Source organism: Amblyomma maculatum, chromosome 2 (assembly GCF_055883805.1).
Source record: "Amblyomma maculatum isolate TAMU_Amacu chromosome 2, ASM5588380v1, whole genome shotgun sequence".
NCBI classification, from domain to species: Eukaryota; Metazoa; Arthropoda; class Arachnida; order Ixodida; family Ixodidae; genus Amblyomma; species Amblyomma maculatum.
The window spans coordinates 54,332,739-54,350,698 of NC_139345.1; the positions used below are offsets into that span (position 1 = coordinate 54,332,739).

The 17,960-nt window shown below is 44.0% G+C and overlaps 2 protein-coding genes across 3 annotated transcripts in view; one reads left to right on the forward strand and one right to left on the reverse strand.

Annotated features, from left to right (window-relative positions):
* Positions 1 to 244: 244 nt before the first annotated feature.
* On the reverse strand, positions 245 to 10,008 carry mRpL10 (mitochondrial ribosomal protein L10). Its single transcript, XM_084594169.1, has 5 exons — positions 9,921 to 10,008; positions 9,549 to 9,727; positions 9,008 to 9,142; positions 6,116 to 6,290; positions 245 to 555 (listed from the first exon to the last, which is right to left on the reverse strand). The coding sequence occupies exons 1-5, from the start codon at positions 9,955 to 9,957 to the stop codon at positions 311 to 313; spliced, it is 771 nt and encodes a 256-aa protein (XP_084450295.1). The 5' UTR covers positions 9,958 to 10,008; the 3' UTR covers positions 245 to 310.
* A 491-nt stretch (positions 10,009 to 10,499) lies between these two features.
* The window catches only part of LOC146198671 (proprotein convertase subtilisin/kexin type 4-like), a 203,270-nt gene continuing 195,809 nt past the window's right edge, over positions 10,500 to 17,960 (forward strand). The window contains exon 1 of one of the 2 annotated variants that reach the window (XM_084594172.1): positions 10,500 to 11,047. In XM_084594172.1, coding sequence (XP_084450298.1) covers positions 10,892 to 11,047 — 156 coding nt within the window. In that variant the 5' untranslated portion in view covers positions 10,500 to 10,891. The remainder of the gene's footprint in view (positions 11,048 to 17,960) is intronic. The other variant, XM_084594171.1, reaches the window with a different exon arrangement.

A 17,960-nucleotide genomic window follows, 5' to 3' on the forward strand; every position in this document is an offset into this window, starting at 1 on the left:
AAAAAGTTTCTGCATATATCCTCTGGCAACTTATAATGCTGCCCTCAAGAAAACATCCACAAGAATGTGTCTATGAAGGGCATGAGTCTAGCTTGTCGCTAAAGTTTTCATATAACATTTTTAGCCCCGTGAAATTAGGTTGTGCATCTGAAAGCAAGTTCACCACTTTGACCGCACTGGTAAAATCCAGCTACTAATCCAACAGCCAACTAGGAACGCAGCAGTACACAACAGCGAAGACAAGTCGGTCTGACAATTCATTCTGTCATTTGATAAATTTTTGCTTGTATCTATACAGAAAACAGCCACTTCACGATGACTCTGCTGCTGGGGCATCGTTTTTGGCTGCACTTTCACTTCTATCAGCTGCAGGGTTGGCATGGCTGGCCAAAAGTAGAGACAGCTTGTTTTGGTGGTGAGATGTGATCTGAAGTGTCCTCGATGCCAGTGATGAAAGAATCGCACATGTCTGCCCTTGGAGGTACTCAATGTTTGGCACCGTGCTCAGCCACTGCATCTCTTCTCTGCTTAGGAAACGTCCGTGCACTATGCCAGCTGCAAGAAAGTTCAGAGAGGTGATTTGCACAGCAATTCTGAGAAGTGTATAAACTTCAGCAACACATAGTCGCACGTCAACACCAATCGCAAAATGGCAAAGTCGCATGTGCAAAGCTGGGTCATTGTGCAATGCAAGTAATTCAAGGGTAGCCTGCTTTCGGTGGGCTAGATATGTGCTATCAGGCTACAGATCTTTACACTGAAACAAAGGTGCAGGATGCTCTAGAAGCATTTTCAAACCACCTTTCTCGAAAAAAAGATTGCCTGAACTGTTCTCGGTACATTGCATAGTGTGTGTGTGTGTGTGTGTGTGTGTGTGTGTGTGTGTGTGTGTGTGTGTGTGTGTGTGTGTGTGTGTGTGTGTGTGTGTGTGTGTGTGTGTGTGTGTGTGTGTGTGTGTGTGTGTGTGTGTGTGTGTGTGTGTGTGTGTGTGTGTGTGTGTGTGTGTGTGTGTGTGTGTGTGTGTGTGTGTGTGTGTGTGTGTGTGTGTGTGTGTGTGTGTGTGTGTGTGTGTGTGTGTGTGTGTGTGTGTGTGTGTGTGTGTGTGTGTGTGTGTGTGTGTGTGTGTGTGTGTGTGTGTGTGTGTGTGTGTGTGTGTGTGTGTGTGTGTGTGTGTGTGTGTGTGTGTGTGTGTGTGTGTGTGTGTGTGTGTGTGTGTGTGTGTGTGTGTGTGTGTGTGTGTGTGTGTGTGTGTGTGTGTGTGTGTGTGTGTGTGTGTGTGTGTGTGTGTGTGTGTGTGTGTGTGTGTGTGTGTGTGTGTGTTGCTGAATAGAAGAATTCTCCACTTCCACCAGTGAGTCATTTTAGGCTTAGTGTGCACTTACGGCTGCAAGAGAATTTAAATTACTGAATGACCCACATGGCAATCACATCTAAGTGATGCGGTAAAGTCTGATTTTTCACACTGATCTCCACTGAGGTGCTAGATGGCACATCAGTCACCTGATGACACTAGCAGATGACTGGATGCTGCTGCACACGACACACACAAGGCCTCGTCTGCTTTGTTCTGCATAGTCCTAGTGCATTAGCATTGCCAACGCTGAGTATCACTGTGATGCACGTTCATATGCTCCAAGGTTATACCATCAATGGATAAGCGGAAAACCTACAGGCAGCCGACTGCTATACTGAGTTGTGTTTCAAGAATGCAGCTACCACCTGAAGCGTGCCAACTGTGCCAACTGTGTAATTTTACTCCTTGCTGTTTTGTATTACACCAAATAAAGCACCATGTCTGAATCGGCTTGTATATTCATCATGCTTGGTGCAGTGGACTTAGAACAACACTTTTCCTGCGTTGCTTTTTTTTTGTCGGCAATTAAAGGCCTATAGCAACATAAGTTTTCGCTTTTTAAAAGGAGGGTTTTCTAATAATATGCCAAGAGAGAGCGCTGAAAAGAAAACATGGCATTCGTAGCTTGAGTGTTCCAGAAATCGGTCACAAAAATCACCGTTTTTCAAAATTGGAAAAGGGCAGCCATTACTAGAGACAGGAATGACATAGAAAACCGCATTGTCACATATCCAGGCACTGTAGTTGTGGAATTTTGGCAGCTGTTTCCCGCTTGTAGAAACCTCCACGAGTGGGCACATGTTATATCAGCATACTATGAGGGACATGAACACGTGCACCAACCAGTCAAACCTTTTCAAAGAAAATTCAGCTGGAAGTGTAACACTCGTCCTGCCTTGTTTGTTTCTTACGCTTGCATCTATGTCTCTTGTATGCTGTGAATTTTTTAGCCATAGTAAAACCTCGTTACTGTTAGTTTTAACAGTCACTGATCACGTTGCTAGGCACTGTAGCCAAAGTAAAATTTCGTTGCAGCTGGCCTTTAACACCCCTTGCTGCACCCCTGATGACTGCAGCACAAGAATTTTGGACGTGTCATCATAGTACAGTTGTATAAATGTGACAGTGCGATAAAGTTAATATTATGCGTCTGGCAGGTATACAATGTCATAAAAACACTAAGCATTCTCATCAACCACAGACATACGAGACATCGGCTGACAGCAACTCGCCGTGCCTTCATCATCATCTGCCTCTGCTTTGTAATGCAAAATTCAGTTTTAAGATGAGCTCTGCCTTAATTTCATTAATACTTTTTCGCACTTGCAAGACAATAACAGCACGTTATGTTACGTACACCTTCACAGTCTCAGAGTGAAACCTTCCTGCCTGTTTTCATCAGTTTTTCTGAGGGTTGCTGAAACGATGCTTACATTTCTTGCATTCAGCTTTCTTATTCCTTTGATATAACAACTTCAATTAAAGAAAAAGAAATAACACACATTATAGGTCTCATAGCTGCTGGTCTAACTGACAAAAATGGAAGCATATTTCATGCATTTGTAGACTGTGCATATTTCATTTTGCCCACAAAGTTTCTTTGAGCTGCATATTGTAGTCCTTGCAGTGTAGTTATCCAAAGCTTGCCATAACCAAGAAAACCTGCTTTTCTTCATGAAGGAAGCCACATTTTTTTGGTTACTGTGAACTTTACGCAAATTATAAATATGCTTGCATTTAGACCAGAAGTTACAAGGCTTCTAACATGAGCCATTTGTGGTCTCTTTAGAGTGCTGGTTCTAAGTACATAGCCATTGGAGCCAAAAAATGTTAAAATCATGAAATAAATGTTTCTAAATGCTGCGGATGCAGCTCTCTCTTGGCACAGTGATATATATAAATTTTTTCAGAAACTTTGCAAGGGCAGGCAAGTCAACAACAAAGAAAAAAAAAGTCAACAAACAGTCAACAAAGTATTTTCATTGAGTTCATCGTTTCATATATAAAACATTAACTGAGATTAACAACGACAGCTTTCAACAGCGCATGCTACCACTGCAAAGTAAATACACTGTTCTTTCCAAATGAACTGGAACTCGTTTTTGTGCAGCAAGCTGCAGCCCCTACTAGGGAAGATAACCATTCTTCGAATTTACTCGACTTGGTACTAACTTCCCACCCCGACAACGTCTCGCCCCTTACGTACTTACCCGGCATTAGCGATCACAAAATAATACAAGCTTCATTCCAATGCCAGCTACCTTGCACAAAAAAGGCTAAAAAGAAACTAACGCTCTATCATAAGGGTAATTATGAATGCATAAATGATAAGTTGTCAGAGTTTACGACGTGGTACTTAACAGACTTCACTACTCGCTCTGTCGAAACTAACTGGTCGCTTTTCAAGAATAAAATGCATGAACTTGTCACCACATACATTCCCACTATAACTGTTACGGAACGACTCACATCGCCGTGGTTTAACGCTACCCTAAAACGAATGAACAACAAAAAGAAACGGTACTATCGAGCAGCTAAACGCTTAAACACCTCAGTTTCGTGGGAAAAATATCACACCATCGACAAAACATTTCAGACACTTGCCGCCAAAACAAAGAAAAGCTTTTATTACAACACGTTGCCCAACATGCTGCGGACAAATCCTAGACAGTTTTGGAAAATTGTTCATCCATCGCGTAACAATCACTTATCTCTGCTCGATGACCAAAATAATCCTATTCCTGATAAAGATGTACCAGAAGTTCTGAACTCCGTATTTTCATCTATTTATACTAACGAGTCTAATGATGAACTTCCTGATTTTCCGCGACACAATCACCCTGTCATGCCTCCCATAACTTTTCATGCCAACGGAATTGCGAAACTAATCGATTCTTTAAAGGTCTCTTCCTCGGCCGGGGTTGATGGCATCAACTCAAAACTACTAAAAAACACCAAACATATCACAAGTATCATTCTGTCTCATATCTTTCAGCAATCGTTATCATCTGGAGTGTTGCCACAGGACTGGAAGGTAGGCAAGGTGATTCCAGTTCCTAAAAAAGGTTCGCCATCTTCACGCCATAGCTATCGTCCCATATCCCTCACAAGCATTTGTTCAAAGTTAATGGAGCATGTTATCTACACACACATCGCAAATTTTCTTATATCTGTAAATTTTTTTCACCCTAACCAACACGGTTTTCGTAAAGGAATGTCATGCGACACACAGTTAGCTCTATTTATTAATGACATTAGTTCTAACCTAGATGACAACATACCAGTTGACGCATTGTTCTTGGATTTTGAGAAAGCTTTTGACAAAGTTCCCCACAGACGGCTTCTACTTAAACTTTCACGTTTGAACCTTGACCCACTCATTCTAACTTGGATAGAACACTTCCTCACTAACCGTAAGCAGTTCGTACATGCTAATGAATTTTTCTCACCTTTAAGCTCCGTCGCCTCTGGAGTGCCACAAGGTACTGTACTCGGTCCATTACTCTTCCTAATCTATATTAATGACTTGGCTACTGATATAGCTTCTAACATACGACTATTTGCGGATGACTGCGTAATATATCGACCTATCGCTAACAGCAACGATACTAAACTGTTACAGAACGACTTGAATTACATCGAATCCTGGTGTAGCAAATGGCTCATGTCCCTAAACACAAATAAGACGTCATTAATTACATTCCACCGTAGACAGTCCTTTCCTTCACCTTCGTATTATATATTTGGCTCAAAAATTTCCGCAGTTGACTCTTATAAATATCTTGGTGTAACCATTAACCGTTCCCTCACTTGGTCTACTCACGTCTCTAACATTGCTAAAGACGCCAATCGCACGCTTGGTTTTTTACGCCGTAACTTGCAACTTTCACCTCCTTCTGTCAAACTGCTGACCTATTTAACACTCGTCCGTCCCAAACTGGAATACGCATGCGCAGTTTGGGACCCTCACCAGTCTAACCTTTCCCTCACCCTCGAATCCATCCAAAATCGTGCAGCAAGGTTCATTCATTCAGACTACTCATATCACTCAAGTGTTACTGATTTGAAGACAAAATCTAATCTCCTTTCCCTCCAATCACGCCGCAAAATAGCCCGGCTGTGCCTTTTTCATAAATTTTACCATTCATCACTAGGAAACTGTGCCATCATGCCTTGTCACCGCGTATCCCATCGACTTAACCACAATAAAGTAGTATACCCACCATCCGCAAATACCACTGCACATCTAAATGCTTTTTTCGTCCAGACAGCAAAGGACTGGAATCGCCTTCCTGCCGACGCAGTTCATCACGCTCATCCAGCACACTTCAAAGCATTCATTGAAAGACTCGCCAATGAACTGTAACAGCCCACCCCTCATGTAATACCCTACCAGGGGCATTTGAGGTATAAATAAATAAATAAATAAATAAATAACTACAAAACTGTTGGCATTGTCACTAAGGCTTGCCAGAAAAATTTTCCCTTCAAAAGCATACAGACAGATCGCTTACAAAGTAATATTACATGCTCACATACCAATACAAGGTGTACTTCCTGCAAGAATAGGCAGGAAAATCCCGCTGCACTGCCTTCAAAGAGTACACAACAATGTGCAACTAAATGCAGGCCTTTATGCCACAGTTCTGGGTGCACATTTTCATAATTCAAGTTGAGATTTGCTTCCGGTCAAATCACAAATGGAACAACAAATAGCACACACGTAAGCGCCATAAAACCGTAGAAGTCATGGCCACTCACCGAGCAGCACAAACTGCGGTGTCTTCTTGGTCAGCTTGAAAAAGGCCCGCACATCTGCTTCTGGGCTGAGGATCAGCGCGTTTTTAGACTGCGTGAAGGGCAGTGCTGACTCAAACTTGGTGCCTTTGATGGCAAGACGCACTGTCTCGTTGTTGTGCGCTTTCAAGAAAAAATTCTGAAATGAGAAGAGGAAATTTGTTTGTGACATGCTGGGCAGTGTGTCTGTGGCGATGAACAGCGTGCCAAACAGCATGCAATAGTTTGAGAGCGATCACTTTTTTTTTTTTTTTTCTGGTATTTCGCAGCGAGACTTTGCATGCACGCATCTAAAGACAGATGCTGACAAGCACATGTATCAGCCTTGTAATCTTGAAAACAGACACCTTTTGTAGAAATTATTCTTGCGTGACCCGAGCCTAGCATTATTAGTCATCTTAGGTTGATTAAGATGTGCTACTGCAACACATGCTAATGACACAGTAATGGGTGCTAGGACCTCCTTGTGCTCACTTGACTAAGTTAGTTGGGTCAAGTGTAACTCAGATACATTAAAGAAGCAAAAGACTATAATGATAACAAATAATAACAGTAACAGCCTTCTTGCTTTCTCAAATGCAAAACAGGTATCACGATGGCCCAAACCAACCTGCCTTACGGGTCTGTACACAAATACCAAAAAGTAAACAAGAAAACAAGTAGGTTCTACAAAACTGAAAACGGAAATCGTCATGTAAGTCCGAAATCAGTAGACATGCTGAAATGTGATGGGTAGGTGGTGTCAGGCAATTAATTCATACATTCAAAATAATAATTTCTAGAACTGTGGAAGTAAGCTGTCAGTCATACAGAACAGCTCAGAATGGTAGTGCTGGGACAGGTGCCTTCCAAGTCAAGAGTTCAATAACTTTTGTTGGTTAAGGCACCATAGTGGAAGGTATCGGTTGCTGATGAAGTCATAAATACATCGAAAGAATTGGCATTCTGGAACTAATTTAGATTCTTTGATGAAGCATTTTGTGAAGGAGCTTAGATATTATAGCTCCTAGTACTGCTGTCATATTTTTTCTCTCGTTTTACTGCTTTCTTTTTAACTACATTGCCTTCTCACCCTGGGCTCGAGCTGTGGCTAGCACTCAATCAAATAACAAAAAGAGAGTAGGAGTTAATCTGAATAGTTCAGCCCATGTGCTATAGCTGCTACTGTACATGCTTTAATTGGCAGTTTTGCGGAGCCTCTCAAGTCATATAGTATGGCGGTGTTAAGCAGGGCTTCTCTGTGTGACATGCTACTTAGAATAGTGCTTCTTTTAAAATTCTGCGATAAACTCGCACTTCTTTCTCGATTATGGCAGCCTCTTCTGAGCCAGTCTTTTTTGCATGAGTGTATAAAAGAACAAATGAGAAAAGGACAAAATCCCTAAATTATATTTAAAAGCAACCACCATGAAATCAGAGCATTAATGGTTAATATTTAGTTTTGGAGAAAATAAAAGAGCATGACATCAACAAAGACTTTTGCAAATTAATACTCTTGTACAACAAATGTACAACACAACTTTCTGCATTTTACACCACAAATAAACAAGACCTAATGATAATCAGGCTGCTTGCACAGAAACGAAGTTACAAAAGCTTGACAATCACTGTTGCTTAAGTTCTGACTGATTGAGGTCCACTCTTTTGCTGTTAAGAACTTTTATTACCCATGCGCTACTTTCAGTTACAAATGCAGACTTTTCTCATTGATAATGAGGTCACTTTTTCTGCAAACTGTTTTCTTCGTGAAATTAACTGTGCCTTGTGCTCAAGTTTGTTGTAAGTAGGTGACGGAAGACATGCCATAAATTTAAGGCCGTCACGGCACAATTTTTCTTCACCCGCATCAGATTTTTATATTGCGCCCACTTGACCGACCAATTTGATCCAGTCAAAGGAAGCGTGTGCAATAATATCAAAGCGCCCTAAGGATCATAATGAAATGTGATTTGAGTGAAACCGTATCACCCCACTCTCTTTTCTGCAGAAAACAAAACACCATATCACCATGCACGCATCCATTTACATTTTATTTCTTGCATTTCTGGTGCATTTCTTTCAAGTACATTTGCCCACTGCAACAAGGTGAACACATTTGCCTCATAGTTTACATTTCACTCGATGCAGATTTGTAGCATTTGGCGCCACCGACATGTGTATTTTTAATAACTGTTACCGAGCCACACACTTCGGAAATTTACTTTCCAGGCATTCTTTTGCACTGCAGCACAGTTGCATCCCTATGAAGAGAACTATGCAAAAGTTAACGGAAGTCTGCGGATTCAGTTAAACATCAACGCAAGTGCAGTGCAGCACTACAACACAGCATCAGCTGGTACCAAGGTTGCCAGAAATGGAACAGTCAAAAGCAGCAATGACTTAAGCATGACCAGCCGTGTAACATGCATTCATCAAAAAAAGTTTTAACCAATAGGTATTGAGAAGATGAAATTTCTTTCTCACTCGCTAGTTTTAAGAAATTTTCGTGCTGTAAATCCTGATTTTCATTTGTGAAGCAAGATTCTTCAAGGAATTTCAAGCACCTTGATAAAGGAATTTTGAAAATCAAAAATGTTTCAAGGGCATGTGCACACCTAGCACTGGAATACCACTATTCATATCCTTTGCAGACTGTTATCACAAAGTTACTCATCATCACCCGCAGCAGCAGCAGCACAATTATGAATTATGAAATCATTTGGTGATATGTGTAATTTGTCAAACATCTTACAAAGAATTAAAATGTGTAACCAATAACTATGTGTCTAGACTCCATAAGAGTAAGAAGGCGGCGATGCTGACACGACTGCACTTGAAAAGAAATATCCAAAAATTCAAAATAAAAATTATAGTTACCTTCTTGAACAACATGTTGTGAATCTTCCGCCTGTCCTCCATTGAAATCGGGTTTTCATGCATGAAACAAATAAGTTTAGCTTCGTGCAGCTCTTTGCGAAGAATATTAGCTTTGATTTTGTTGTACGGGTGCGGCTGAAAGTATATAATAACCAACAAGTCAGTAAATTTTCACTGCCCAGGTTCAGGTCAAGAGCTATAATATGAACTAAAGCTACTAAGTCATTTATAAGCTTGCGTAGCATGGTTCGACAACTGAAGCGCAGTCAAGAACCGCCACTGATTCGTGTAGCGCATCAACCGCTCTGGCTGTGCAATGATGTTTCATAAAACAATTGGCACGAACTTCGCTTCATTTAAGTTGTAGAGATATAAAAAATTCTACACGCAGATAGATGGTGCACAAGAAGTCCTGGCGGCGAGCACTCAAACAAGTTAAGGAATAAAATAAGTTGCTGAGGCGATAGTTTTAAATAAACTAAGGCTCACCAAACTGCTTGTGCAGAAGGATGTGCAACATGACGTATTTAAGGAAACAAACCTCTATTTCCATATCGATGCGATTGGCCAAGGAGCATGTCTCCCAGAGTGGCTTCGAGGACCGCGGTATAATTGGCTTGCATGCTTCTAGGATTGCTTTCTTTTCAAAGTGTGGCTCTTTAGGATTCCGTCCACTGATTCGGCGGTATCTCACTTGGGTTATTAGCGGTAATGTGACCCCTGAAAGCAAGCAAATCGCAGTTTTCATAAGGTTAGGGCGAAAGCGACACACATGGGACAACCATCCAACGCGACAAGCTGCAGCGTAACACATTGTATAATAAGTGCTCCGCTGCAGTGTTCGAATTATGTGTGTAATTGAAACATAATCTGCGGTTTCAGTCCTCAGAGCTTTCGATTTAAGAATTCTTACTTGGATTGAGAGTAGCGACCGGCGTGAGCGCCGCCATGTTGCTTTGTGGTGATGTTTATACCGATCGAATAATAAAAATCGTGATACCGAAATCAAGAAAACAAACCGAAACTATTTTTTTTCGCAGGAATTACATTTTAGTAAAATATGCTTGCAACAAGAATAATTCAAACATAATTCTTAAAAAGGTTTATGAGCAAATTATTCCAAAGCTTTTTTAATACTAATAAAACCAGTATGAAAGCGAAAACTTCTGGTTTTAAGTTTCCTAGTTTGGACGCACTATTGATACTGCTTTCTAAAAGCAGTAACTGGCCCTCTGCAGCGAAAAAAATGAGCGGTGTTTGTTATATATTTTTCGCATCTTTCCTACCTTTCAGCTGGCTCTTTATGCTAGGTTAAAAGTGTTTCTTTTTAAAACGCAGTGTGCATTCCTCGCAAGGAAGGCGAAGTCGGCCAAGAGCAACCCACCTCGTGAAAAGTGCCTTTATTACGTCATAGTGGGTAAATAACTCGTCAACTGATTCAGCCTTTAAAAAGGTGACGTAAGTTGTTGCGTCAGTGCCGCGCGTGGCTCAAGCGGCGGCGCCACCGTCGATATCAACAACGGGGGGAGCCCAGGCGCCCCATTCCTCGCTGGCTGTCGGCGGCCGGGAGCGGGCAGCGGGCGACTCACTCATCGGCCGTCGCAGTCAACGGCAGGTCCTGCAAGCAACGCCCTATGCCCCGACAACGGCCTATCCCAGGAACAAGACCACTTGCACAAAGGACCGGCATGCAAAATTCTACGTGAAACTCGGCCGCGCACCAAATTTCATATCAGCACCCGCTCAGCGAAAAAATTAGAAAGTCCCCGAGGCGAGAGCAGTGCTTCGTCAAGCAAGCGAGAGATCTTTACGTGTGTTCGCGCGAGTGACAGGCCGCGTTTACATGTGCTTTGTGTGTGGCGTCCAGTGCACAGCGACGTCAACATGACTCGGATACTACTTTTCGCCGTTGCCGCGCTGATCTCCGCGGCTCCGAACAGCGCACACATTTACACCGACCAGTTTGTGGTTCACGTCGAAGGAGGTGCCGAGCTGGCTAGGGAGCTCGCGAACAAGCACGGCTTCGAGTACTTGGGACAGGTAAGGGCGCAGCATGATTTTACACTGTCTGTGCTACCTTCCTACTCGCTTGTCAAAATTTCCGATGAGTCTAAACGCGTGCATACCTAGCTATTTCGCGGCCCTACGAAGCACATGCTTCGTCATACCTTTGCCTATCGGCTTCGTGTTTTACGGCTTCTCTTTTTGGTATTATTTCTTTTTCCTGTCTTTCATTTCGGAACCGGTTCCCCCGTACTTTACGCCCCCCTGCGTGACGTCTTCTTTTTATTGTTTGTTCCTGCCTTTTTTTCATTCAGTTTCTTATTTTCGTCACGCATTTTTGGGGCCAGTTCTAAGAGCATGGCTGAGCGGCGGCTTTTACGGCGTGCCACGAAGAAACTAGCGGCGAAGCAGGGCTGTAACCGTCCTCGCGGACTCTCCGCGCACACACTTGCTCACTTAACTTCTGATGAGTTTCCACTAACTTGCAGAGCACTTCGCGAGCGATGTTCTTTCACGTCGATCCGGGTTGCGCTAGTTTCCTGCTCGGACGGGAACTCCATCCACTTGCGTAACTTCCGAAGAAAACTTTCTTACGGGACTCCTGGCTAACTTCGCCGGCAGGCAGCACGCCACGCGCAGCTGCGATGTTATCGATCACGGGCGAACAAAGCCGTCTGCTTTCGCTCTGCGCGCTCCGCGCTTTCAAGCTTCAGCTGTGTAATCGGCCTTTGTGTCAGCTCCACTATATTTATTCTTGTAGCAGACTACGCGCGGTGTACGATACGTCACGCAAGCGTTGTAGAAGCGAAACTAACCGGAGCTGCTGTTCCTGAATCCGAATGTTGCGGAACATTGGGTTTTTCATCTCCCTCCTTCCCTATTGTTTCTTTTTTTTCTTTCCCGGCACACAGCGTAACTGAGGCGGCTTTGACCGGTACACAGTGTCGCGTGCGCTTCTTTTAGCTGCTGCATGTGGGACGTTTAGATTCTGATCCTTAGCGCATGTTTCACGCTTCAAAGGAACATTACGCGCTATGTATCGCAAGAAGAAAGCTAGCTTGAAGATTGTCATTGGGCTATCATGGGTAACACAACTGTTTATTCAATGGAAAAGTAAGAACCCCAGGTGGTCGAAATTTCCGGAGTCCATAGCCTGAGTCGCTTTGGGACATTAAACCCCACATACCAACCAACCAACTTCTCGGCATAGAGTAAATTTATTAATTTATTTTACCTTGAGAGTGAAATAAATGAATTGAATACCTTGTGTGTGTGTGTGTGTGTGTGTGTGTGTGTGTGTGTGTGTGTGTGTGTGTGTGTGTGTGTGTGTGTGTGTGTGTGTGTGTGTGTGTGTGTGTGTGTGTGTGTGTGTGTGTAGCGCAAACGAAGCTAACGTTCACTGATTACCTCGAGTTTCCGTAGTCACTGAGAGTAGAGTTGATGACAATTCATAAACTAGCACTGCGCATTTTCGAACACAACGAAAACATGTAACGTAAACCTGTCTTGCACTAGCAGAATTCTGAAAGGAGCACAAATACCATCATTGGTTTCATGTTTTATTTTTTTATTTTTTTATGTATAATGATGCACTATATTTATTATTTTTCGCCCCCATGCCAAAATAACTAACGTTTCTCCTTGATGCTGATTCGGTTTCATTGGCCAGAATGTGGATTTGACGTCAGGTTAGTTTAGGTGCACGTGGGCGTTCATTGCCATTCCAATCTTTGAATGACATATTAGAGATTATACTGCACTTTACTGTGCCTCGCATGATGAGAGCGCGTAGCAGCCACGGTTAAAATAGTGGAATCGAAACAGCATCCATGAAGAAATTCACTTACAAACTGTTTAGCGGAATACCACTCAGCGACCCATCTCTTCTATCGTCTGTAACGTGCCGGTTGGAAGAAAACACTAACATTTGGTGTGCTTGGTCTTCAAGACGTGCAGCAGCCAATTTTCGAGGTACAGTTTTCAAAGCTAGTTGAATTATTGTACTACTCATAGCCTTTGTGGAGAAAATTATCGGCGCGAAGGACTGTACAATATCGCATTAACAAGTGTCCCTTAAATTTATATCCTTCTGAAGTTTTTTTGGCGTGGAACAGAAATAAACATTTACACGACACAAAATGCGCTTGTCACACGTTTGAGGAGCGTACATCATCGTAACGTTAGTTGCTACCGAAGTCTGGGATATCAGAATGTGCCATTTAGCAATTTCTGAAGCGTCATTTGGATTGGCTGGCGCGGTTCATGCAGGGGAGTTTTTCACGCGCAACTTCTTGAACCGAATTGCACAATGTGGCTTAATTATTAATAACGCCATTCGGAAAGTCGGTGCGCGAGGAGACGCGTTTATAGATTTGATCACGGGTACGTTTGACGAGGGTATGCATATACTATCCATATTTTTGGCATGCATTTTGAACATCGGAGCTGTTCTATTTCGCGAAAGTCCGAGCAGGCGTACTATCGGACAGCTGACGTGTGGCAGGTGACAAGCGGCGGTGCGTACTTACCTACACGTCGGCTTGTGTAGTAGTATTATAACCTGTGAGGGCGTAGTTTGGAAGGTGTCGCGTGTGAAGGCCAGTATACACTCCAGGCGCCCACATTTCTCGGCGAAGCTCAATCAGGGTCAAGAGTCAATATTCATTTTCGCAAGTGCGCGTTCTCATCGCCTGATCACAATAGCTTGAACAACGGCGCCTGTCTGTATCGTGAGTGCAGATCTACTTGACACTCCAGATATGGGGCGTGAAGGCGGAGTCTGTCTACCCCGGTAAGTGTGCAATTACGACAGCGCAATTCTCACGCTGATTCCTGAGAGCTCATTTCGTTATTGCGCAACTGAGAAGCGTCATGCTTTCGTTGTAAAGATCATTTGTAGCGCGGAACCGGAGTTCCGCTCTATTTGCACGCGTTCTTCGGGTGCCGATCGCTCCAGTTGTTACTATAACGTCTTAATTAATGGACCGCCATTTTAAGCTTGACTCACAGGGCGTCAACGACACGGCTGTCGAGAACAAGAAGTGTTCTTGACCTCTGAAGTAATGTACAGTCGCGACGCGTTCCCGCCCCATCTGAAATGCCTGTGTGAGTCGGGCAGCTGGCGCGCCAGGAAACCCGATTATATAACCATGCCTGCGAACGTTAATTCGATAATTTTTCTAATTAAGTAAAGCGGTTTTGAGTGCGGGGGTCATTGCGCCCCGTTGCAGACGCTTAATACTAATTAGATTCCGTGCAATTAGACCTCATTTGTCCCTTGAGGTACTTGACTCTGTCCTATCAGTCTGTCGGCCTGTATTGTGTACCCACCCAGTGACTACGTTTAAATAGAGACTTAATATTTCTGTTTTAGCGCCAAAAGTGCGTGGAAGTCTCATATACCGCTGTGAACTGCTCTTGGGTAGTGTAGAGTGCGCTGGGAGGGAAGCAGCCCGAAGAAGGAAAAAAAAGGAGGGGGGGGAGGCGTTGGAAGTGTTTACGTTCTTCCATTGGGGGGGTTTGCTGGCTGCTGCACCTTGGCGATAAAGACACGAGGACCTCCTTGCGAGTGTTTGCGCACGCCACTTCTAATCGGCGCAGTAACGGCGACGACGGTGATATGCCGGGAACTTACGGCCGCTAGCATTCGTGCAGTCACGCACTTTGTAGCTCTCTCCCGCTTCTCTCGTGTGGTTTCAGAAGTTAAACCCCGTAAACTGAACCAAACCGCTATCTCGGTTTCATCGTGCTGTGTTACTGTAGGCAGCATGCCAGCTGTGTCGCCTGATGCGTCTGTCACCTGGATGCTGGTCGCTTGAACTTGTTGGGATACACGTGCAACATTCGCCTGAAGTGCGCAGACCACCGAGTTTGCTACTGGGCCGCGTATAGAGACCACGTTCAACGTTGCTAGCTCTCAAAATCCCTCATGGGCGAGAGGGGCTGTTTAAATGCTCTTTAATAATGGAAGTTCTGAGGAAGAACCCTGAATTGGTGGCTATACGTTTCTTACAAACACTTACATGTGTCAGTGTAATGGGTGTCCAGCAAGACCATCATCTTTGCGAATGATGTCCACGTGCAATCCGACCAAGAGCTTCGTCTCTGGGCAACGCGTTGAACTAGGAAGCTTTATCCTCCTGAGGGCTGCGAGAAGCCTCTCAGTAAAACTAAAATATAGATATGTGTCTTCTTTTTCCACTGACGAGTGACGACGAAATGTCCTCTCTGCTCTCAAATGTATAGCCAGCCAAACATGGCTCCTTGCGTTTACAGCACGACCAGCTTGTTTAAAGCCTGTCGTGGTTTACAGCTATGTGGATCCTATTGTATTTTTTCATCTCCGTACTGCTCACGCTCCCTTGTTTTATTTTTTTCTTTCTTGGTAGGCCAAGAATGATTCCGAGTTTCAACTTTGTTTCCATGCTGGATGATCTTATAATTCACTGCCCGCAGATCTGAAAGTGCGTCAAAAAGAAATCAAAGATTTGACTCCTACTGTAGCCAAATTCCTTGTCTGGAAATTAACTTTGGTTCAAGTATTTTGCGGTTCCATCGTAGGAATGAAAAAAAAAAAATTAATTTGGGGAAGTTGACCCTGCCTGTGCTCAGTTATACCGGGTCCGCAGGCGGAGGGGTGGGGACGAACTATAATTATTGGTATTACAGGCTGCCAAGGTGCACGTACTGCTCCAAAAGTTATATTCCTCTGGGCGCGGAAAGTTAGCCTTTGAATACATGCTCTTAGTAAATTTTTCTCGGTTCCGGCACCACACGTCGTCACGACGACCGTTCTCATGCGGAGGGTCGCTGTAACTGTGCTGTTCTGCGTACAGCATTTACATAAAACCCGAGGATTAAACGAGAATAACTTTAACATGAAATCTGAGTGTGAAAGAGTGCCCTCTAATATGGAGGAACCCTGTCCACCCATTACCTTCGTATCTCGTGCCCATAGGCCCTGTAACAGAGTGTTGTCATTTTATATGTGCTCCACCGACTGACCGCGTACTTCCTCCCTGACCTGGTGACTTCAAGGCGATAACGACGATCCTCGTGCATTGTGTGGGCGCTGGCAGATCGATAGCACGTATTAGCTTAAAGTGTTCCTTTTTACTTTTGGCGATGAATGGCCCTATAGATATGAAACCTATGGGAGAGCAACTTTTAACTATGTGCTAGCTGGCATTTAACCGTGACAGCTTGACATAAATTACGGCTGATAACCAGAGAGGTTGGCCATGGGGTGAGTGAAAAGGAACGTTTTATTGAACACTATTAACCGGTGCTGTCCCTCTTCTCTCTCTCTCTCTCTCTGATGAGAAGTGCTTGTGTTGCCGTGCCCAGATAAGCCACCCTGCTGCCGCCGTCCTTGTTGTCTTGGGAGTATGGAAGCGGTGGATGCATTTTTCCCCTTGCGCCCCTGGACCTGCTAGATAGCGGTGTGACTTGCCCGGTCCTCTATCATGGTTTTGTCGAAAACAGCCGTCGATAAAGCTTTATCATATGGTGGTCCTGTGTAGCGCGTCGGTATATACTCGAAGACACCGGAACTTCTGTAAGCATGGCCTGGATTTTTATGTACATGTATATGAGCGGGCTAAATAGTAGTATAAAATAATGAAGGCAGCAGTCGAGACTAGTTCATATACGGAGTAAAGAGAAGGGGAAGGGGGGCAGTCAATATTGCAGAAGCAGAAGAATGGATGGCCATTCAAGCAATCATCATCGTCAGTCGCGCTTCATTCATAAAACCAGTCCATTGACGCTGACTAGAGCATGTCTTAATAATATCCAATCGGGGTGGTCACCATCTGCATGGTCTCGCATATTTTAAGGCGAACGCCTTTTAGGTTCACCGTTGTGCTTGTGCGCAGAAATTTTGTTGGTGTGAAGTTGTTAATTAGCCAAAAAGCCAGCTAACGTCGAAATAGCCACGGACTTCGATATAGTGTGCAGACGTCCAAACAGCCACGGACGTCGAAATTGTGAAAAAACGTTGCAAAGCTTGTACGTTAGGCTTCGTCAAAAGTAGAAAACGCTAAAAAAAGAATGTAAAGAGAGAAAAGGGAACAAAAGAGAGAAAAAAAAAAGGCAGAGAAAAAGCGGCAAATTGGCACAACGAGTCGCAGGAAAGGCCTTACCGCACTTAAGAGAGATCTACTTAAGTGTCTCCAACGAATCTTTCACGAAATTTCTTACCGCCACTTGCGCATCTTGCTGGCCTGGAATTTTTATTGCGAAAGCGCCACACACCTTGGATCCTATTTGCTTTCCCGCCGTGTCATGACGTCACAGTCCACCCTGGCGCGGATAATTCAAACCGATTTCGCACGGTAAAGTACCCTTTACGCACGGTGTTGTCGCTCTCTCTCTGGGTCTGACGAAATACAGCCCCTGATACTTTTTTGTTCTTTATTGGGTCGTGATGAATGAACCGAACGGCGCGCAGTTTATTTTTGCAACTTATCGTTAGTTAGTTTGCAGTTTATCGTGTGGTAGTTTCAGAATCGTTAGCACACATTGTAGAAGCAGCGCAATCAGAGCCGATTCATTTTATACCATCTCTGTACCAGGTGAACGAATACGGCTGTCCCATTGTGTGGCTCCTGTTCATAACGAGGGGTCTGTTTCCTCAATCATGTAGCTTCAACATTTGACGCTATGTGAAAGTTTTGCTGCAGGGGAGGAGCACTGTGCTCAGTGAGGGAAATGAATGCATGCACACGAAAACTCGATGCATATTACTATGTATAGTAACGTCCATCTTTGAGACGCATCCTACGTCCGTATCTCGTTCGGCGGTAGCGTACACGTGGTCGTCGGGACCTCTTGCAGGCGTCGCAAAAGATGCCTTTCGAAAAGCAACCGTGCTCGCTGACGTCAACCCGTCGCGTATCAACGGGTGCTCCCGCGTGCACGAATCCACGCATTGACCGACGTCGGCAGG

Bases quoted from the DNA above. Each gene is read 5' to 3' on its own strand.
- mRpL10 (XM_084594169.1), bottom strand. From the start codon at position 9,957: ATGGCGGCGCTCACGCCGGTCGCTACTCTCAATCCAA. The intron at 9,728-9,920 runs GTAAGAATTCTT...GCTTGCTTTCAG, and splicing joins GGTCGCTACTCTCAATCCAA to GGGTCACATTACCGCTAATA. The intron at 9,143-9,548 runs GTTTGTTTCCTT...ATATACTTTCAG, and splicing joins GCATCGATATGGAAATAGAG to CCGCACCCGTACAACAAAAT.